General features: G+C 44.6%; 7 protein-coding genes across 7 annotated transcripts; 3 read left to right on the forward strand and 4 right to left on the reverse strand.

The window, feature by feature from the left end:
* Window positions 1-291: 291 nt before the first annotated feature.
* On the forward strand, window positions 292-2,878 carry BCIN_04g01480 (hypothetical protein). Its single transcript, XM_001550836.2, has 3 exons — window positions 292-750; window positions 800-1,169; window positions 1,223-2,878. Exons 1-3 carry the CDS (start codon window positions 584-586, stop codon window positions 2,606-2,608), a joined length of 1,923 nt encoding a protein of 640 aa, XP_001550886.2. The 5' UTR covers window positions 292-583; the 3' UTR covers window positions 2,609-2,878.
* Window positions 2,879-2,908: 30 nt separating this feature from the next.
* On the reverse strand, window positions 2,909-4,562 carry Bcgle2. The gene is made up of 3 exons (XM_001550835.2): window positions 4,166-4,562; window positions 3,650-4,110; window positions 2,909-3,592 (listed from the first exon to the last, which is right to left on the reverse strand). Exons 1-3 carry the CDS (start codon window positions 4,427-4,429, stop codon window positions 3,235-3,237), a joined length of 1,083 nt encoding a protein of 360 aa, XP_001550885.1. The 5' UTR covers window positions 4,430-4,562; the 3' UTR covers window positions 2,909-3,234.
* A 158-nt stretch (window positions 4,563-4,720) lies between these two features.
* Window positions 4,721-7,690, reverse strand: BCIN_04g01500 (hypothetical protein). Its single transcript, XM_001550833.2, has 2 exons — window positions 6,514-7,690; window positions 4,721-6,444 (listed from the first exon to the last, which is right to left on the reverse strand). The coding sequence occupies exons 1-2, from the start codon at window positions 7,182-7,184 to the stop codon at window positions 5,697-5,699; spliced, it is 1,419 nt and encodes a 472-aa protein (XP_001550883.2). The 5' UTR covers window positions 7,185-7,690; the 3' UTR covers window positions 4,721-5,696.
* A 561-nt stretch (window positions 7,691-8,251) lies between these two features.
* Bcect1 lies at window positions 8,252-10,105 on the forward strand. The gene is made up of 4 exons (XM_024692388.1): window positions 8,252-8,552; window positions 8,638-8,755; window positions 8,811-9,582; window positions 9,636-10,105. Exons 1-4 carry the CDS (start codon window positions 8,450-8,452, stop codon window positions 9,978-9,980), a joined length of 1,338 nt encoding a protein of 445 aa, XP_024548163.1. The 5' UTR covers window positions 8,252-8,449; the 3' UTR covers window positions 9,981-10,105.
* Window positions 10,106-11,086: 981 nt separating this feature from the next.
* BCIN_04g01520 (hypothetical protein) lies at window positions 11,087-13,395 on the forward strand. Its single transcript, XM_001550829.2, has 4 exons — window positions 11,087-11,761; window positions 11,981-12,231; window positions 12,324-12,681; window positions 12,740-13,395. Exons 1-4 carry the CDS (start codon window positions 11,445-11,447, stop codon window positions 13,029-13,031), a joined length of 1,218 nt encoding a protein of 405 aa, XP_001550879.1. The 5' UTR covers window positions 11,087-11,444; the 3' UTR covers window positions 13,032-13,395.
* A 465-nt stretch (window positions 13,396-13,860) lies between these two features.
* Window positions 13,861-15,067, reverse strand: BCIN_04g01530 (hypothetical protein). Its single transcript, XM_001550828.2, has 3 exons — window positions 14,663-15,067; window positions 14,098-14,600; window positions 13,861-14,018 (listed from the first exon to the last, which is right to left on the reverse strand). Exons 1-3 carry the CDS (start codon window positions 14,961-14,963, stop codon window positions 13,959-13,961), a joined length of 864 nt encoding a protein of 287 aa, XP_001550878.1. The 5' UTR covers window positions 14,964-15,067; the 3' UTR covers window positions 13,861-13,958.
* A 754-nt stretch (window positions 15,068-15,821) lies between these two features.
* On the reverse strand, window positions 15,822-17,109 carry BCIN_04g01540 (hypothetical protein). Its single transcript, XM_001545125.2, has one exon. It carries the CDS (start codon window positions 16,896-16,898, stop codon window positions 16,110-16,112), a length of 789 nt encoding a protein of 262 aa, XP_001545175.1. The 5' UTR covers window positions 16,899-17,109; the 3' UTR covers window positions 15,822-16,109.
* Window positions 17,110-17,182: the final 73 nt, after the last annotated feature.

The following is a 17,182-nucleotide window of genomic DNA, read 5'->3' on the forward strand; positions in this document are numbered from 1 at the left end:
GTGGATCTCTTCAAAGACATTGAATTCGAGCAAGGGGAATCCGAGAACGGGTCACAATAAGTGAACAGTTAAAAGACTTTCTTTGTAAAGTCGGCGACGACCGAAAACTTTCGGGAAAATCATACTACACTTTAATAATAAGCACACTGCTTCACAATAGCTGTACCTTGAGCTCTCAATATGATAAATGCAATTTCACATTTTCTCAAGATACGCACAGATTTCGTAATCATCTCCACTCATAATCTATTCTTGAGCATTCCGAACCTGTCACAGTGTTTCACCTCGTTAGGGTCCAATAGCGGGTGAAGGAATCTAGCGATATAGAGTGTCCCTAACAATCATTCCGGCATCAGTATTAAGCAACAACAAAGCCGCGAATCCCCCAAAAGCAGATCAATATCAACTGTGTCCACATTCTGACACATTTTGAAAATTTATCTTTCTCATCCCAATACCATCGGCGGATGATAGGATATTGGTAATTCGCGACTACGCGACTCCCATAAACACCCTTTGAAGATACCCTTTTCGGGGTTGTCTATTACAAATTGGAACGAACACCAAGGGCTGATTATTGACAATGCGGTCTCTTACTTCCAGGACCAGTTCGGCCTTGCTGACAGTATGGGGATTGTTATCCGTATCGTTGATGCCCTCGCTGGGCCAAGCAGATAAAACTGCCGGGGATTATTTTGTCCATTCGCTGCCGGGCGCTCCGCCTGGACCCTTACTCAAGATGCATGCTGGGTAAGTTACATTCTCCATATCAGAGATACAGCTAACATGAGGCTTGCAGACACATCGAAGTCACCCCTGATCACCACGGAAACATATTCTTTTGGCATTTTCAGAATAGACACATTGCGAACAGACAGCGCACCGTAATTTGGCTGAACGGAGGTCCAGGTTGCAGTTCTGAAGATGGAGCTTTAATGGAAATTGGTCCTTACAGAGTAAAGGATGGATCGAACGGACCAAAACTCGAATACAATCCAGGTTCTTGGGATGAATTCGCGAATGTTATGTTCGTAGACAATCCAGTGGGAACAGGATTTAGTTTCGTGGACTCGGACAGCTACGTTCATGATTTGCCCGAGATGGCAGATCAATTCGTTCAATTCTTAGAGAAATGGTTTGCGCTATTCCCAGAGTATGAGCATGATGACGTGAGTATAACACTGTTCAATTATTACTATACCGATCACTAACTACTTCAAAGTTATATATTGCGGGAGAATCTTATGCAGGACAGCACATTCCATACATTACAAAAGCTATCCTAGAACGAAACAAGAAACCCGATGTAAAACATCAGTGGCCAATGAAGGGAATGATAATTGGTAATGGATGGATTTCACCGGCTGAACAATACATGGCCTATCTTCCATTTGCATACGAGAAGGGGCTGGTCAAAAAGGACAGCGAAAAAGCAAAGAAATTAGAGTCTCAACAAGCCATTTGCACCAAATTATTGAATGAGAACGGCGGAAGAGACAGGGTCGATAACGGTCAGTGCGAGCAGATTTTACAAGACATTTTGTCGACCACTCAAACCAAGGGCTCAGATGGCAACATGCAATGCTATAACATGTACGATGTGAGGTTGAAGGACTCATACCCAAGTTGTGGTATGAACTGGCCTCCCGATTTGGTTAATGTTACACCTTATCTTCGCCGAACGGACGTGGTTGCAGCTCTCCATATTTCACCTGAAAAGAGGACTGGGTGGACTGAGTGTAACGGTGCTGTTGGCAGCGCTTTCAGAGCTACACACTCAAAACCTTCCATTCAAATTTTGCCTGACCTTCTCAAAGAAGTCCCTACAATACTATTTTCCGGTGCTGAGGATTTGATTTGCAACCACATAGGCACTGAAGAAATGATTAGCAATATGGAGTGGAACGGCGGAAAAGGATTCGAACTTGGTTCCGGAACATGGGCACCACGCCGGGACTGGGAATTTGAAGGCGAGGCAGCGGGTTTCTGGCAAGAGGCACGCAATTTGACTTATGTCCTCTTCTACAATTCGTCTCACATGGTGCCCTTCGATTATGCACGACGCACCCGAGACATGCTTGACAGATTCATGCAAGTAGACATTGCTAGCATTGGTGGCGCTCCAACCGATAGTCGTATCGACGGCGAGAAGGGCCTGGAGACATCCGTAGGTGGTCATCCTAACAGTACTGCTGCTGCCGAAGCCGAAGAAGAGCGTTTGGAAGCCGCGAAATGGAACGCCTACTACAAATCCGGTGAGATTGTCCTTGTGATCGTCATCATTGCCGCTTCAGCATGGGGCTATTATATCTGGCGTGAACGACGCCAACGCGCTGGCTACGCTGGAATATTCGGAGGTGACACTCCTATGGCTTTGGCGGGCGCGAGAAGCGGTCCTAGAGGCGCAGCAGGTCTTGAGAATTTCCGCAATAAACGAACAGCGAGGGATGTGGAGGCAGCCGATTTTGATGAAAGTGAATTGGATGAACTGCATGTGAAGTCACCTACGGATGATATGGATAGAGATAGATACAGCGTTGGAAGTGCAAGTGATGATGAAGGCGCTACAAGGAGGAATGGCAAGGGCAAGGAAAAGAGTTACTCATAGTCTATTGCACGTATGACGAGTTGGAGGATTGGCAAGTCAGATTTTTTCTTTTAGCCGTGTGAGCATTAGTATGGGCGCCTTTTGGGATTTGGACAATCAACGCTATGGGTATGTTTCTATCACTGTTCTAGACTTGGTCCGCATGGACTGCATTGTGGGAACTGGGGGAGTTCAATGGAAATGGAAATGAAAGTATCGATGCATTGTAAGACATTCGGTTCTATCGCACTCGTGTATCGTATCATTGTGTTGAATTTTGGGAGGAGTGCAAGAATGTGAGTTATGTTATTTTGTAGACTTTGAACACGCTTCATATCATTACTACCTATATGACCTAATTTTGGAATCCTATTGATCGCCATGTGACCGCCCTTAACTCCTCTGTAATAACTTCATCTTCTTGTATAACTGTGGCATCCAGCTCTCCCTTCCCTTGCTTGATTAGGTCCTGGTTTTGAAACGCTCGGTCTAGGACTACATCTATGCCTCGTTCAATTCAATTCATATGCCATCTTATAGGATCGAAGATGCCCTCGGGCCTTGGAATTCTCGCCCGTATATCTTTTTTATCATTCGCCAACTTTCCATCACGAAATTCTCATTGTGTGATCTCATTTCATCGCCATCTACCTCTTCTTGACACTTGGTCTAGGCTTGCACTCATCCGCATTTACTGGATGTAACATAATCTTATTTGGATATTGTGGTGTGTTGCTTGCATAACCCTTACTCCAATCGTAACTAACGGCATAGGCAAAAATGTTTCCGGTGTGGTTGAAGGCTGTAGCGGAGATGGTTCCCCCAACGGTTGGGTAACCCTTCAATCTATGCTTGGCAATTCCGTCCCAGAAATGGAACGTGCCGTCGGAGCCAGCAGTGCTGAAGGTGCCGTGGATGGGGTGGAAAGATATCGCGTTAACGGAGTAGACATTGGTCATGTTGTTTGAGGGTGGGTCGCGGTGACATTTGAAAGAGAAGTTCATGCTTTGATAGATTAGTGAGGGGTCTTGAGAAATGCGTTTGGGGGAGAAGATTGTATACCTGGCGTCCTTGTCTTCAACATATTGAATGGCACATCTTCCTTCAATACTGCCAACAGCGAAACCAGAAGCATCGGGAAATAAGCTAATGACTCTAGTTTGCCATTTCAACGGACTTTGAATGGTCTTCTTAATCTTATCTGGCATGTTCAAGTCGATAATATTGATAAATCGGTCTGCGGTTCCAACAACCAAAACATTCTTCTGGACATCTAAGGTATAGACTTTGTGGTTCATGTTCACCGAAATGACCGGGTTGGGAGTTCTCAAATCCCAATACTTAATGGTGTTATCCCAAGATCCGGTCACAAGCATCTCGCCGTTTGTTTGAGGGGCAGTGAAGAATCTCGCGGATTTTATAGGTTGATCATGCGCGGCGACTTGCGATACCGTTTGATTGCTTTCAAGATCCATAACACGCGCAGTTTTGTCTGCTCCGGCTCCGACTACTTTCTTTCCATCCTATTCGACTTTATCAGTATACTTTCTGGTAAGCTCAGCTAGAACGTATACATACCTTTGACCAGTGACAACTAAAGACCGGCCCCTCGAAGTCAAATAATGCCCTGCCTTCACTCTGCCCGCTCGGCAAGATCTCATAGATCCTCACTTTCTTATCCCATGATGCGACGGCTAGATGTTCGGAAACCGGCGAAAAGGCAAGATCGGAAATACTATCCTCGGGAGGATTATTGAGAGGGATATCTTTCGAAAGGTCACCGAGAGTATTGGCCGCGCTCGTCGAGGTTGTGGTAGCCGCAGAACCAAATAGTCCGGCCATGTTTGCTTACAAGTATCTGCAGAATCGTCTCAGTAGTATGCGCCGTCTCAAGAAAAGAAGCTTTTTTCGCGTCGGTTCGCGTTCGTTGGCGTTGATCGTCGAACAATTTCAATTTCACCTGTTTTGCGTGCACGTAATTAAAAAAGACGGCTTCTCCAGGCATCGAAAGCTCATGTTGAAAATCCGCGCTAATGATGTTAGCTAGCTGCACACTAGCGGCCGCACAAAATTTCCCATCCACTACAAAATTTGAATTTTCAATTGAGTGTTCGCTCTTCCTTTCTCTTCTTCTACAACTTCTCGCTCAAAGAATCGCATTCGAAGCACACAAACAGAAATATCTTCATCGATGTTTCACTCTACTCTTATGCTTTGGGAGAAAGTCCCCGGACACCCTTCTTTCTAAAAGTTAGGATTGCGGAAACGCGCCGCCATAGAAGCACTTGCGGCTTCTCTTCTACCAATTCTTTACCCCCAATTTCATCCATCCTTTTGCCGTTATTACTGTTTCCACGAGGCTTCTTGGAGATTGAATTCGGAGCATGGGAGACCACATGGATGAAGATATGAGTCCGAGCCCCTGTGCAATGCTTCCAATTGACTTGAAGAAGAGTGGTAATGGGAGGTAGAAGACATGTTCCTGATTGGGGTGGGAGTGTTAATGGTAGTCGAGGCTTTTTCGTCGAGATCGATAGTTATGCGATTGCTTTCCTTTGCTGCAAAGCTGGGAAAGTAACTCGATGGGGCTTATTCTTGATGCGAGAAGTTCAATTACATTTTTGAGTCTATAGCTTATAGGAAAGCAAAGATGTTTATGACTGAAGATTGGGACACCAAACTCTAACCCTTTCTTCACCGAAAGGGTCGTCCTTGATTGGAAGTCGGCCATCTTGGAAGCTCTGTCGAAGGAGCTGGACTTTGTTGCGATGATAAAAGCAGTTCAGGTGATGATTACCAAATAGAGTCAAGCACTGAATTGAGCCGTGTAAAAAGCGGCTCATAATTTGATGACCACAATTGCGTTATGGTGTCTGATGAACTTTACAAAGCTTTTCTTTTTCTTTTTGTCCATCGACTTTATTCAATAAAAATATTATGTTTACTTCCATCTATCTGCCATGCAATTGATACTCCAAAACCCCAAGACAGTGATGCACATGTATGCAAGTGACGCCGCTCTCCTTTTTAAATTTCCCAACCCGTCATAGTCCTCATATGGTATCAAGCCGTTAATCCGCCCATAAAATGCAATAGTAAACAGTATCCTTCACATAAGCCCACCCAAAACCACTCTTCCAACGCCTGCAACCTCACTCTTTACTCCGCCTCTGCTGCTATCCTCAAATTCCTTTACGACCCCCTGCACGATAATCTTCCTTACTCTAGCATCCGCCTTCGTAAACATTTCCGCAATCTGTGGACTGCACTCTTTTGGTGACGATACCAGGCTCATCAATCTTGTATAACAATCGATCAATACATCGCACAGTGTCGCAAACGTCTCGTAGAAATCGGGATCGAATGGTAGAGATGGTGTTAAGAGATATGTATATTCCTCCCCTGGCAATAAATCGTTCTCACTTGCTGGGAATGATGTCGCGCCATTTCCACCTCCACTCGATGTACTGCCATTAATGGATTTCGCATCTGAGACATCGTTCCCCATCGGTAATCCTATTTCGGTTGCAGAACTTGTGCGTCGTCCTTTACTTGGGATCATAGTTGAGCGCTTGAACATTTGGGGAAACCTTCCGCGTGATAACGAAGAAGATGTCGATCCATCCGGTGGATGCGCTTGTTGGAAAGATTCGAATTCGCCAAGAAGCGCGTTCAGCGTGCGCAGAAATTCGGAAGGGCTTGAGGAATTAAGGTCGAGTATTGTAGGGAGTGAAAGACCGAGAAGAAGATAATTTGTCGCGCGACGAGCGAGTTTGCGCGCATCGAAGTAGGGCATTCGCTGCAAGTCGGGCTTGTTGAACAATAATGTATTGAACCAGTAGACCCTTCCTTCATGACTATTCGAATTAACTTGTCAGTATAATTTTTCCGAGGTAAATTGCAACGAAAGAATAATGAGAACATACGCCTTGCGTAAATAATCCAAAGTAGAGATTCTCTTCGACGCCATCTCTTGTATGTGCTGGTAAGTTATGGTCTCAAGCGTAGGACTACCAGGTTGCATTGGAGCCATTACACCGGGTCCCGCAGGCCCTCCCCCTGAGGACTGGTAACCCGTTCCTGGTCTAGCAAGCATCTTCGAATATGGCGTCGTCGAGGTGAAAGATTGAGCATCTATTGATTGACGCGGTAATGTGTCTCCAAACGAATTGGCTCCTGTGCTTTCTGCTAAGACAACGCGATCGTAACTGTCTATACTTTGCCGGGGATCCGAAGGTGGTAATGGAAGGTTTACTGGGACGACATAGGGATTGTTCGCAGCGGAATGCTTTTCGGATGAGTTCGAAGAGGGAAACAATGGAAGGTTGGGCAGAAGTGTAGAATGCAAATGCGCAGTGGAATTGTTACGTCGATTATGGCGAGAGGATGCGGAAAAGGAGGGTTTGCGACTGAAGCCCGTTACAGATGGTCTCGGTTGGTGAGTCGGTTGATGTGTTGGACTGTACTTGGATTCGCTTTTAGGGGAACCTCCGCTGGTACTTGGCCGATTTGAAGTTGGAGTCTTACTGCCCCCAAATATATTACCACCTTTGAAGATTCCACCATTGGTATTTGAGGAGGGTGTAGGTCGATGCATCTTTCCGCAATCGTACGCCACAACATCGGCTAATTAGACGTTCGAGTGTCCGATAATATATGTAGGGAGCCCCCACCTTCTGTTCCTCCGTTCGATGTTTTCTTCCTGCAGTCAACTCTTCACGCGCGAGGTCTTCTTCTATGGCCGTCGTTGGGAGCTCTTTCGTCTTCGTCTCCGTTCTCGTCGGCATGCGTTCCTGCTTTTAAAGTAAAACGCAGAAGGAAAGAGAGACAGAAAAAGGAATTAAAAGGGATATATATTATCAAATCCTGTTGGGAAATGTGCTAATATTATTTATTTATTCGAGTGGATCAGAAAGGAAATACCGAAGTCTCATCCCCAGACTTCAACCGTAAAAAGCAAATGTGCAGGACGCGGAAAAAGCAACAGATATGATTGAAAAGAAAGAAAAAAAGGAAGGATTGACTGAAGAAGCAAATAAATCTAAACACAATAAAGTACGAGATTATCGGTCGAATTCAGAGAGAAGAAATCGGAGTCCATATCTATATCTATCCTCTGCTTGTCTTATCCTTCTCGTTCCATGCGTAAGATCATCTGGGTATCTCGTAACCCAATAGTTTGACTGTTCAGAACCACATAGGTGGTGGTGTGTCGCTGTCCATCCATCCTGCTTTATCGGTCTATTGATCCCAACTTTCAGGGGGGGTAAGACGGTAAGGTTGCTTGAAAAGGGTTAACCTTACATCCTATGGGCTGGATGAGATGATCATGGATGCTTCCTGACTGGCTCTTCGTGTGCTCCATTCATCTGGCCGGAGTGGTTGAGCCGTTGAAGAAGAGAAATGGCACGAATAATATCCTCGAGCTCGAGTACCCAGGCGGGTGATGTGACGAATGAATGGCCGAATGCCCAGGGAGGTATGCAAAGTAGAGCAGAGCAAAGCAAAGCAAAGCACAAACTTGGGTTACGGAGGACTCTCTTTCGTCACCTTCTCTCGGTGAATCTCCGAGGTTGTATGTTTTCTAGAATATAGCCTCGTCTTCCAATTTTCCAATTTTTCCCGTTACATGGTACTATGCAGAACTTGGACAGTGTGATCCATGGATCAGATTGACGAGATTGATTAATTGACTGATTGACTGATTGACTGATTTGATCTGATCTGCTGGTAGGCGGTAAAGGGAGGAGATGCCCCGCAACCCCTTCTTAACCTGATCCACTCGAAGGAACACCTTTTGGAAATATGACAATCCTCAAAACTATAAAATAATACTTGCAGTTAATTAATTTATTCAAAATCATGGCCAATACATTCGAGGAAGAGGGGCCATTTGGTGAAGCGGCACCTGAGATATTGGAGGACAGAATATGGGTAGATGGATGTTGGGACTTCTTTCATCATGGTATGTTTGTTTACACAGAGTTCCAGAAAGCTACTGTGAAAGCTTACCCCTGACTTCATATGCTAACACGTTGATTCCTCTACAGGACATGCCGGTGCCATGCTCCAAGCACGACAATTGGGAAATGAGTTGGTTGTGGGAATTCATTCAGATGAATCAATTCTCGAGAACAAAGGGCCTACGGTCATGACGCTACAAGAACGGTAATTCAGGACGACCATTGGACGAGGACTGATTTACTGATACCATATCCTTAAGAATCGCGGCAGTAGATGCCTGCAGATGGGTTACACAATCGGTATCATATGCGCCATATGTTACTTCATTGCCATGGATTTCTCATTATGGTTGCAAATATGTAGTTCATGGCGATGATATTACATCGGACAGCAGTGGGGAAGATTGCTATCGATTTGTCAAGGCTGCAGGTAGATTCAAGGTCGTGAAGCGCACGCCAAGTATCTCAACGACAGATCTTGTAGGACGAATGCTACTCTGCACACGAACGCACTTTATTAAATCACTTCCCAAGCTCTTGGCTGGGGAAGATGGCTCTGGAACTCCGGAGGAGAGACATGCTGAAGGCAAAGCTATGACCGAAAGAATGCGAATGTATGCTACCGACGAAACTGGACTTAACCCAGGCTCAAGTGTTTGGTTTTGGAAAGCTTCGATTGCGGCTAAGGAGGACGAGACCGAGAACGAGAAGGGAGTTTTCAGTTCATTGATGCAAGGATCGACCCCCAAACCTGGCCAGCGAGTCGTATATGTTGATGGTGGCTTCGATCTCTTTTCCTCGGGTCATATTGAATTCCTTCGACAAGTCATAAAGGCGGAAGAGAAGCTCGCCGAGGGAGAAGGCTGGTACAACAAAGAGGCTGTAGAAGAACGTCTTGGTAAAGGGGCAGACTATGCCCCATGTTTCGTAGTAGCCGGTGTTCACGACGATGAAGTTATCAATCATTGGAAAGGAGTCAATTATCCAATCATGAATATCTACGAACGAGGTCTTTGCGTATTGCAATGCAAGGTATTCAATGTCCCACAGTATCTCTTCCAGGTTGCAATCCTAACTTTATATAGTATGTCAACGCTGTCATCTTTGGTGCGCCTTTTACTCCTACCAAGGCATATCTTACAACAACTCCATGGGGAGTACCTGATGCCGTCTATCATGGGCCAACAAGTTTCATGCCATTGACCTATGATCCATACGTCGCTGCAAAGGAAATGGGAATCTATCGTGAGATTGGAAGCCACGAATTTGCATTTGTCAATGCTGGTCAAATCGTACAACGGATTTTGAAAAGTCGAGACATGTATGAAGAAAGACAACGCGTAAAGGGCGTAAAAGGTATTGGCGAGGAGGCTCAAAGGACTCGCGAACGATTGGAAGAAGAGCAGCGATTAAAGGAAAACACTGCATAAATGGGTCAAAAAGTCAAGGAAAAGTTCAAGGGTAGAGAGGCAGCCAAAAAAAAGTTCACAGATAGAGATACCACCTAATTTTACATAACATAGAGATAAACATCGAATTAATTGACCAAAGAACATGGCATGGCTTGGTATCCACCGTTAAGATAAAACATTCCAGCCAATTGTCAGGTTATGAGTGTGCTTGTGACTTCTGATGGTACGAACCTTTCTGGAGAGAGTTCCGCATATCTTGAGGTCTCGGTATCCGAATGTAACCGTTACCCGACAATAAGCGATTGAGATCGAACTCCATCTCCATTCTTTTCATTCCTTCTCATTGGAAAGAAAGAAAATATTCAAACTTGACGACATCATCCATATCTGATGTGTCCCACAATGCACACACGCACACATACATGCGCATCCACATCTCTCAACGCCTTCTTCTTATCACCAACGTCTGAAGTCCGGCGCCGTTCCGGACAATGAGGATGACTGAACCGCAGCCAAAATCCCATAAGCGGTGTTACATGCAATGCAATCCGACATTCCTCGTCAAAACATGCTTTCTTATGCCTACTCGTATACTCAGAAGCCCAAACTCGGGGGTCAGTCTTCTGACAGCAGTCCCTTTACATGGATCTCTCTAGCTTCTGAATTCTCCATGATCGGACTCGTTGGAGTAGATCTTCTTCAACGCTCGACTACTCTCCTGGACATACCACGCCCTTCCCGACTCGACTGACTACGATGTACTTAGTTCGTGCCGTGACTTCCATAGTTGATTTTCCATGCATTGCAGTGACCCACCCGCGAAATTCATGACAACTCTGTAGATACGAAATCGCGTACGTACTGCCTACTCGTACATGCTAAACGGTCAAGTATTTCTATGCTATCGGAGTATAGCCATCAAATCCCAGTGGAACTGCCAAGTAGACCCCAAATGGGCGGTGGGCGGCGTATTGTAATATCATTGATTGGCCTCTTTTTAAATACATCGCCTCGATTGCCTAATCAGTAAGTAGAAGCCAATGAAGATTGGCTAATGCCATAAGATCGGGGTTGAGTTTTTTCTGTCAAATCCTTCTTATATTTTTCTATTTTTCTATTTTTATGGGTTAATTGATTTAGAATCTTATCTATGCATGTCCCTGGATTCCCCTCCCCTCCCCTCCCCTCCCCCTTCCCTTCAGTGAAATTGTTTGTTGGGGTGTGACTCAAAATTTCAAACGAAACTCCTTTTACTAATAAATTTATTAACGTTAGTTTATTCTATATAAACTACAGAAATCCTTTCTTTGTCCACAATTTTCAAATTCCATTTCTCTTGATCACCTGCAACCTTTTTTCGACTTCAAAACTATTAGATTTTCTTAAGAAGCTTTCATTCAATCCTTTCCTACACTCTTTTACTTCGTCTATCAAGTATCAATTGGGTATCCGGTTACTGCAAAATCGCAAATCATATTCACAATGGCTCCATCAGCAATCTCACAAACCCCTCCTAAGGATGTTCAACAATCCGATGAACTCCTAGCTGCCGCTGTCACCAAAAAGATTGCAACGACGGAATTTGGTACTCTTCCTCATCTAGACGCATCTTTACTTAAGGTCACCAAAACTACCACACCCATGAATGTTCCTGCAGCAGGCGATCCAATCATCAACACTGCCTCGCAATGTACCGACCATATGATCACCGCCGTTTGGAACAACATGACCGGATGGGGTGTACCAGAGTTAAAACCATATGGAAACCTTTCTTTGGCTCCCACAGCTTCTGTTTTGCAGTAAGTTGTTTTCTGTGTCCTGTTTTCCGTTTTCCGCTGCTGTTTTTCGTTTGCTAGCTGGGAGGCGCTTGAGCCATAGCCACCATTTTTCTCGTTTGAGGATGATGTGGGATGGGATAGGATCTCCCAACCCACGTCTCATATCACAGCCCAAACATGAGCCAGCTTGTGTTTTTTGACCAATTATGAATTTCGAGTATAGATACTAACTCATCTTAGTTACGCAACTGAGTGTTTCGAGGGCATGAAAATGTACCGTGGATTCGATGGAAAACTCAGATTATTCAGACCGGATTGCAACTGTCAGCGAATGCTCACTTCTGCTACCCGTATTTCGTTGCCAGGATTCGACCCCAAGGAGTTGGAGAAGCTCATCGTTGCTTTGGTTTCTGTGGACGGTCCCAAATGGCTCCCAGAACCTGGTACTTTCCTCTACTTGCGACCCACTATGATTGGTAGCGCTGGTGCACGTGAGTATACCCTTTGCTAGATCTTGACTTTGACGCCATGTCAAGTGTGAAGTTTATTTTTTACTAGACAAATCACTAATACGAATGCGTAGTTGGTGTTGCTGCCCCTAAGGAATGTACAATGTTCGTTATTTCCACCTTCATGCCTTCAATGGATTCGCCCAATGGAATGAAGCTTCTTGCCAGTCAAGAAGGTGTTCGTGCCTGGCCCGGTGGATTTGGTTTCGCAAAGGTAGGAGCCAATTACGGACCTACTTTGATGGCAAATTCGGAAGCTCGTGCCCGTGGCTATGATCAAGTTTTGTGGTTGCTCGATGGATTGGTTACCGAGGCCGGAGCCAGCAACTTCATGGTCGTGTGGGAAACTAAGGAGGGCAAGAAACAGTTGATCACTGCTCCTTTGAAGGACAAGATCATCTTGGATGGTGTTACCAGAAGAAGTGTTTTGCAGTAAGTATCTTCTTATTCCATGACCTTTTAAAAAATAGTCCTAACCTCAAAACTACAGACTCGTCCGAGAACGTATCCCCGAGCTTGAGATCGTGGAGCGCAACTTCACCATGGATGAGCTTGCCGAGACCGCCAAAGAAGGTCGTGTCATCGAGGCTTTCGCTTGTGGAACTGCATACTTCGTCGTTCCCGTGGCACAAATTAACTACAGAGAGAAGGATATCGATATCCCCATGGCTAAGGGCAACAGCGGAGAGTATGCTGCAAAGGTTAAGCAATGGTTGGTTGATATCATGTACGGAAACGTAGAGCACGAATGGGGTGTTGTCATTGATGAAGTTGGTGCATGAATCATTCCCGTTCCATTGATTGGATCCGGGTAATTCGGTACTCACTCTGGATTGTTCTGGCTACGAATTCGCTTGTACAGTGGAGATTTATTCTCCAATAAGCCAGCTCGTCCCTTTTTTATGGGTTCATCTCATTCATATTTGCACTTTTGGCCGGCGGGAGGAAAAAAATGAATAACTATTTTATGGCGTGGATTGGTTTGCTTTTCTTTTCTTTTCTTTTAGGGCTTGGTTCAGCGGAATAGACATCTGTTTGCATAGAGAGAGTCGCATCAGCGCTGGTGGCTGGCTGGCTTTTTGCGTATTTTGATAGAACAGCGAATATCACAGCAATGATTTTACGAAAGATGAATGTTATGTTTTACCCCCGTTTCGTCATTGTGATGTGCTTGGCTTTTCGGACATTGTTTTGAACGTCTTTAAGTATGACTACATTCATTACCGGCAATCTTAACATCGAGAGTCGAGTCTTTGAAATGTAGATTTCAGGGGTTTTCCATTTCCGGCAGATTCGTATGGTGTTTTCAAGTCAGAGTTTAGTGTGCAGTCGAGATTCAACGCTTTTAACATACTGCCGTGTCGGAAAGTGTGATCGATTCATTGGAGATGAACCATGGGGAAGGAAGGCTAGTCAAAATCGAGGCAATCTTCGCTGTGCAGAATATCAATTAGCCAATTGAAGCCAGTTATCATTTTCAGTCTCAATACATGGAGGGAGTATGCACTGTATTGTATTGTATGTATAACAAATATATTTAGCACCTCCTATCAAATAGAACAATATAGCAATATCATTCATTGTCTAAGGAACATAAATATGGTCAAAGTATGAAAATATAGCTAGTGTGTGTTTGTATTATGCATCACATCCCAAATGACACATCAGGAGCAGTTGAACACCAGTGATCAGATGAAAATGAAATTCTTTTACCACATCATTGCCCCTACAATTCTTTGTCGCACTTGGTCTGTTTTTACATCGATTTCCTACGCGAAAAGTATTGGTCAGTATATGTACATGTATGTACGTGTGCCCTGCGCAGTGAAAACAAAATGGGCAACACACCTTCTCTGAAGCCTTCATCTTTTTAATCGCATCATTTCCTACTTCATCCAGTTCTTCCAACAAAACATTCATCCGGGCCGTATGTTCCACGTCTAACAACTGCATATCGACAAGATATCCCTGATCCGGCTCCTCCTCATTGACTGCCTCACCCCCAAACACCCTTGTCACTAATGTCTTGAACTCGACCTGTAGGCTCTCCCACTCCTTCCAATATCCCTCGAGCTTATCCTCTTCCTCCTTGAGCGTCTGCCGGAATTGTGAAATGCGCTTACCAATCTCTACGACTTCGGATATGCGACGCCCTTTTTGTTGCACGCTCACTTGGATTTTCTGCGTGGCTAGCGGCGCGCTGAGCGCTTGTGCGTTGTGGGAGATGGTCTGGAGGAAGGCTCGATCGTGGGTTTTGTCCTCGGTGAGCTTTTGGAGGAGAACCGTGTACGCTTCTTCGAATGCGGCGTTTCCGACGTGTAGGATGTGGGTTCTGGCTCCTTCGAGAGATTCTGCTTCTTCCATCAGTCTTGAACTCCTTTATAAGTACTGTAATACTAGCTGTAATACTTACCCTGAAAAGCGAAAGAGAGATCCTCAGGTTGAGGAGACGATACGGTTCTATGAGCATGTTTTGGAAGCTGAGATGAACGTGCATCTTTACCACTCTGTTGAAGTTTCCGAACCTCATTCTTTGGGATTGGTTTTACAACGACGGGTTTCTTGGCTTGCTCTCGGGATTGCTTGGGTGTCGATGTAGTCTTGGATACTTTGGATGTCTTGGGTTTTGATTTTGTGCCATGCGCTTTACTTCCCTCGAGTGATCTGCGGTGGGTGACTGGAATGTCTTTTTGATGGTTTGTTTGACGTGCCATCGTGACGCCCTATATACTACTCGGAATATAGAGGTAAAACTGCAATAGGAGAGGAATATCAATCTTTTTGTGGACGATGAAGTGACTTGGATAATTATGGAAGCTTTGTTTGTATTGGAACTTTGAGAGTGAAAGTGAAGGTCGCCTAGATAATCCCAATTGTGAAAGAGGAAGGAACGACTTGAACGACTTGGGCATTCATTTTGTTCACAATGACGCTCTACCACATGAAATACAACGATGTGATTTTCTTCTTGATAAAAGGCCTTCTAAATTATTATTATTATAAGTTTCATTGTGGTCTCATATGCTCCAGCTTGGGATTCTGCAGGTGAGAATCCATGCTTCTATTTATGAATCTATATATTGATGATCCCATCAGAGCATATTTCCTCGGTGTGTGGCTGTCTGATAGGTATCTTTAACCGTATAGATCTATGAGCAGACCATCCATTACGGGATGCGTCCTGGCGCCGCTGACATTTCAAAATGCTCTGCATCAATAACTTTTGGTGCTTCATGATGTGATTGCTTGCATCTCCTAAGAGGTCTTACGACGAGTTCTTGAACCGAAAGAGAGATGAAAGATAAATGAGAGATATAGCCAAGCGTAGAGGAAATATAACTGTAATTTCAATACCTATTCACAAACGACAAGAACGCCTCAATATCAGATTCAACGATCGGTTTTATACGTTCTTAATATCGTTCCTTTCATCCCACGTACAGCTATATTTCTTGAGCAATCTGGTGATTGTGTTTTTATTTTCCTTGCCTAGCCAACTTACAATCTCTAAACTTCCAGGAATTTTTCCAGTGGCTTTTCTGAAGTAGCTAAATTTTAATATTAGAATCACTTGAATGTTCATCTTGATTTTGATTTCTCAATGTCCAACTCAGACATCTCAATCAGGGTAATGGGAAAATATGAATTATCAAGCTGGACATAATAAGCCCAAGTTTTCTGAGATAACCTTTAAATCAGATGCCATTCCATATCCCGAACGCCAACTTTACGCCGCAACCTGTTGAAAACACCAAGACACTTTTGGACACACCCAACAGCTAGATATGAATCGGTCCTCCATTCGGAGAAGTCAGATTCCTTTGAAGAAAAATTGCCAGCATATCACCTCCCAGATCCAATTATGCTTCCAACTTTAGCCTCTTTTCAATTGCTGTCACAATCTCCTTCCAGTCTTTCATGGCTCCGTCCCCTACATCTCCACAAGCGAGCTCCTTTTCCTGAGGTCGCAAAACCTCAAACCATCCCTCGCCCTCATCCCCATCAGGACCAATACCCCATTCCTGCTCCAAGATCTTAATCTGACTCTTCGTTACGGGATGTCTCCACATAGCAGTATTCATCGCCGGAGCTACAACAATTCTTTTTTTGCCACCGAAACCAGTCTCCGCATTCGTATCCATACCACCCTGAGCAGAAACTTCCACTTCTCCGGTAGTGTCCCATGCTCTCACCACACTCGTAAGCAAATTATCACTGAAACCACCTGTAATCTTAGCCATCGTGTTGGCGCTCAATGGCGCAATAACAAGCATGTGAGCCCATCTTCTCAGCTCTATGTGCAAAATACTCTGACCACGTTTCCATGGATGAACCCATTCTTCCTCGTCCAAAAACACACCTTGCACGTTGGCGTATCGGTGAAAAGTATCGATATGTGGTTGTTCTGTGCTTTGACCTTGAAGAAAATTGGTTGCAGATTTGGTAAGGACCACACAGATTGAGAGATTGGGGTAATGTGAGAGAGCGGATAGGATGTTGGGGATCTTAATGGTTGCAACGGATCCACTGGCTGCTAGGAGGAGGTGCCGTTTGCCATCGGAAGCATGATCCGCAGCCGTGAATGGGTGTGATGTTCCAGATACTCGGGTTCGGTGCTCGTCACGTCCGGTATGGATCATTTGCAACATGGTGGATAAGACTTTGATGCGCTCGAATAACTTGGTTGTCGAGAAGCAATTGGAAGATTGATTGTGTGAGAGAGTATGGGAGTTGGTTGACTTTACATGCTGTAGTTGTGGAAGAAGGGATTTGTATGGAGAGGAATAGGAATCTGGAATGATTAAATACTCTCTTCTCTATTCACTCATCATTATTCATTGCTATTGGATGTTTCCAGTCGAACGATTGATTCATAAGGCTGAATGCAGTTATCGATAATATTACATACCACCGACATTGATTGGTTCGATAA

The sequence above is a fragment of the Botrytis cinerea genome, chromosome 4 (genome assembly GCF_000143535.2).
Source record: "Botrytis cinerea B05.10 chromosome 4, complete sequence".
Taxonomy (NCBI): domain Eukaryota; kingdom Fungi; phylum Ascomycota; class Leotiomycetes; order Helotiales; family Sclerotiniaceae; genus Botrytis; species Botrytis cinerea.

Bases quoted from the DNA above. Each gene is read 5' to 3' on its own strand.
- BCIN_04g01520 (XM_001550829.2), top strand. From the start codon at position 11,445: ATGGCTCCATCAGCAATCTCACAAACCCCTCCTAAGGATGTTCAACAA. The intron at 11,762-11,980 runs GTAAGTTGTTTT...AACTCATCTTAG, and splicing joins CCCACAGCTTCTGTTTTGCA to TTACGCAACTGAGTGTTTCG. The intron at 12,232-12,323 runs GTGAGTATACCC...ACGAATGCGTAG, and splicing joins GATTGGTAGCGCTGGTGCAC to TTGGTGTTGCTGCCCCTAAG.
- BCIN_04g01480 (XM_001550836.2), top strand. From the start codon at position 584: ATGCGGTCTCTTACTTCCAGGACCAGTTCGGCCTTGCTGACAGTATGG. The intron at 751-799 runs GTAAGTTACATT...TGAGGCTTGCAG, and splicing joins TTACTCAAGATGCATGCTGG to ACACATCGAAGTCACCCCTG. The intron at 1,170-1,222 runs GTGAGTATAACA...ACTACTTCAAAG, and splicing joins CAGAGTATGAGCATGATGAC to TTATATATTGCGGGAGAATC.
- BCIN_04g01540 (XM_001545125.2), bottom strand. From the start codon at position 16,898: ATGTTGCAAATGATCCATACCGGACGTGACGAGCACCGAACCCGAGTA.
- BCIN_04g01530 (XM_001550828.2), bottom strand. From the start codon at position 14,963: ATGGCACGTCAAACAAACCATCAAAAAGACATTCCAGTCACCCACCGC. The intron at 14,601-14,662 runs GTAAGTATTACA...TGGAAGAAGCAG, and splicing joins TCTCTCTTTCGCTTTTCAGG to AATCTCTCGAAGGAGCCAGA. The intron at 14,019-14,097 runs GTGTGTTGCCCA...CTTTTCGCGTAG, and splicing joins AGATGAAGGCTTCAGAGAAG to GAAATCGATGTAAAAACAGA.
- BCIN_04g01500 (XM_001550833.2), bottom strand. From the start codon at position 7,184: ATGCATCGACCTACACCCTCCTCAAATACCAATGGTGGAATCTTCAAA. The intron at 6,445-6,513 runs GTATGTTCTCAT...TAATTCGAATAG, and splicing joins TTGGATTATTTACGCAAGGC to TCATGAAGGAAGGGTCTACT.
- Bcect1 (XM_024692388.1), top strand. From the start codon at position 8,450: ATGGCCAATACATTCGAGGAAGAGGGGCCATTTGGTGAAGCGGCACCT. The intron at 8,553-8,637 runs GTATGTTTGTTT...ATTCCTCTACAG, and splicing joins TTGGGACTTCTTTCATCATG to GACATGCCGGTGCCATGCTC. The intron at 9,583-9,635 runs GTATTCAATGTC...AACTTTATATAG, and splicing joins TTTGCGTATTGCAATGCAAG to TATGTCAACGCTGTCATCTT.
- Bcgle2 (XM_001550835.2), bottom strand. From the start codon at position 4,429: ATGGCCGGACTATTTGGTTCTGCGGCTACCACAACCTCGACGAGCGCG. The intron at 4,111-4,165 runs GTATGTATACGT...AAAGTCGAATAG, and splicing joins TTAGTTGTCACTGGTCAAAG to GATGGAAAGAAAGTAGTCGG. The intron at 3,593-3,649 runs GTATACAATCTT...AATCTATCAAAG, and splicing joins GTTGAAGACAAGGACGCCAG to CATGAACTTCTCTTTCAAAT.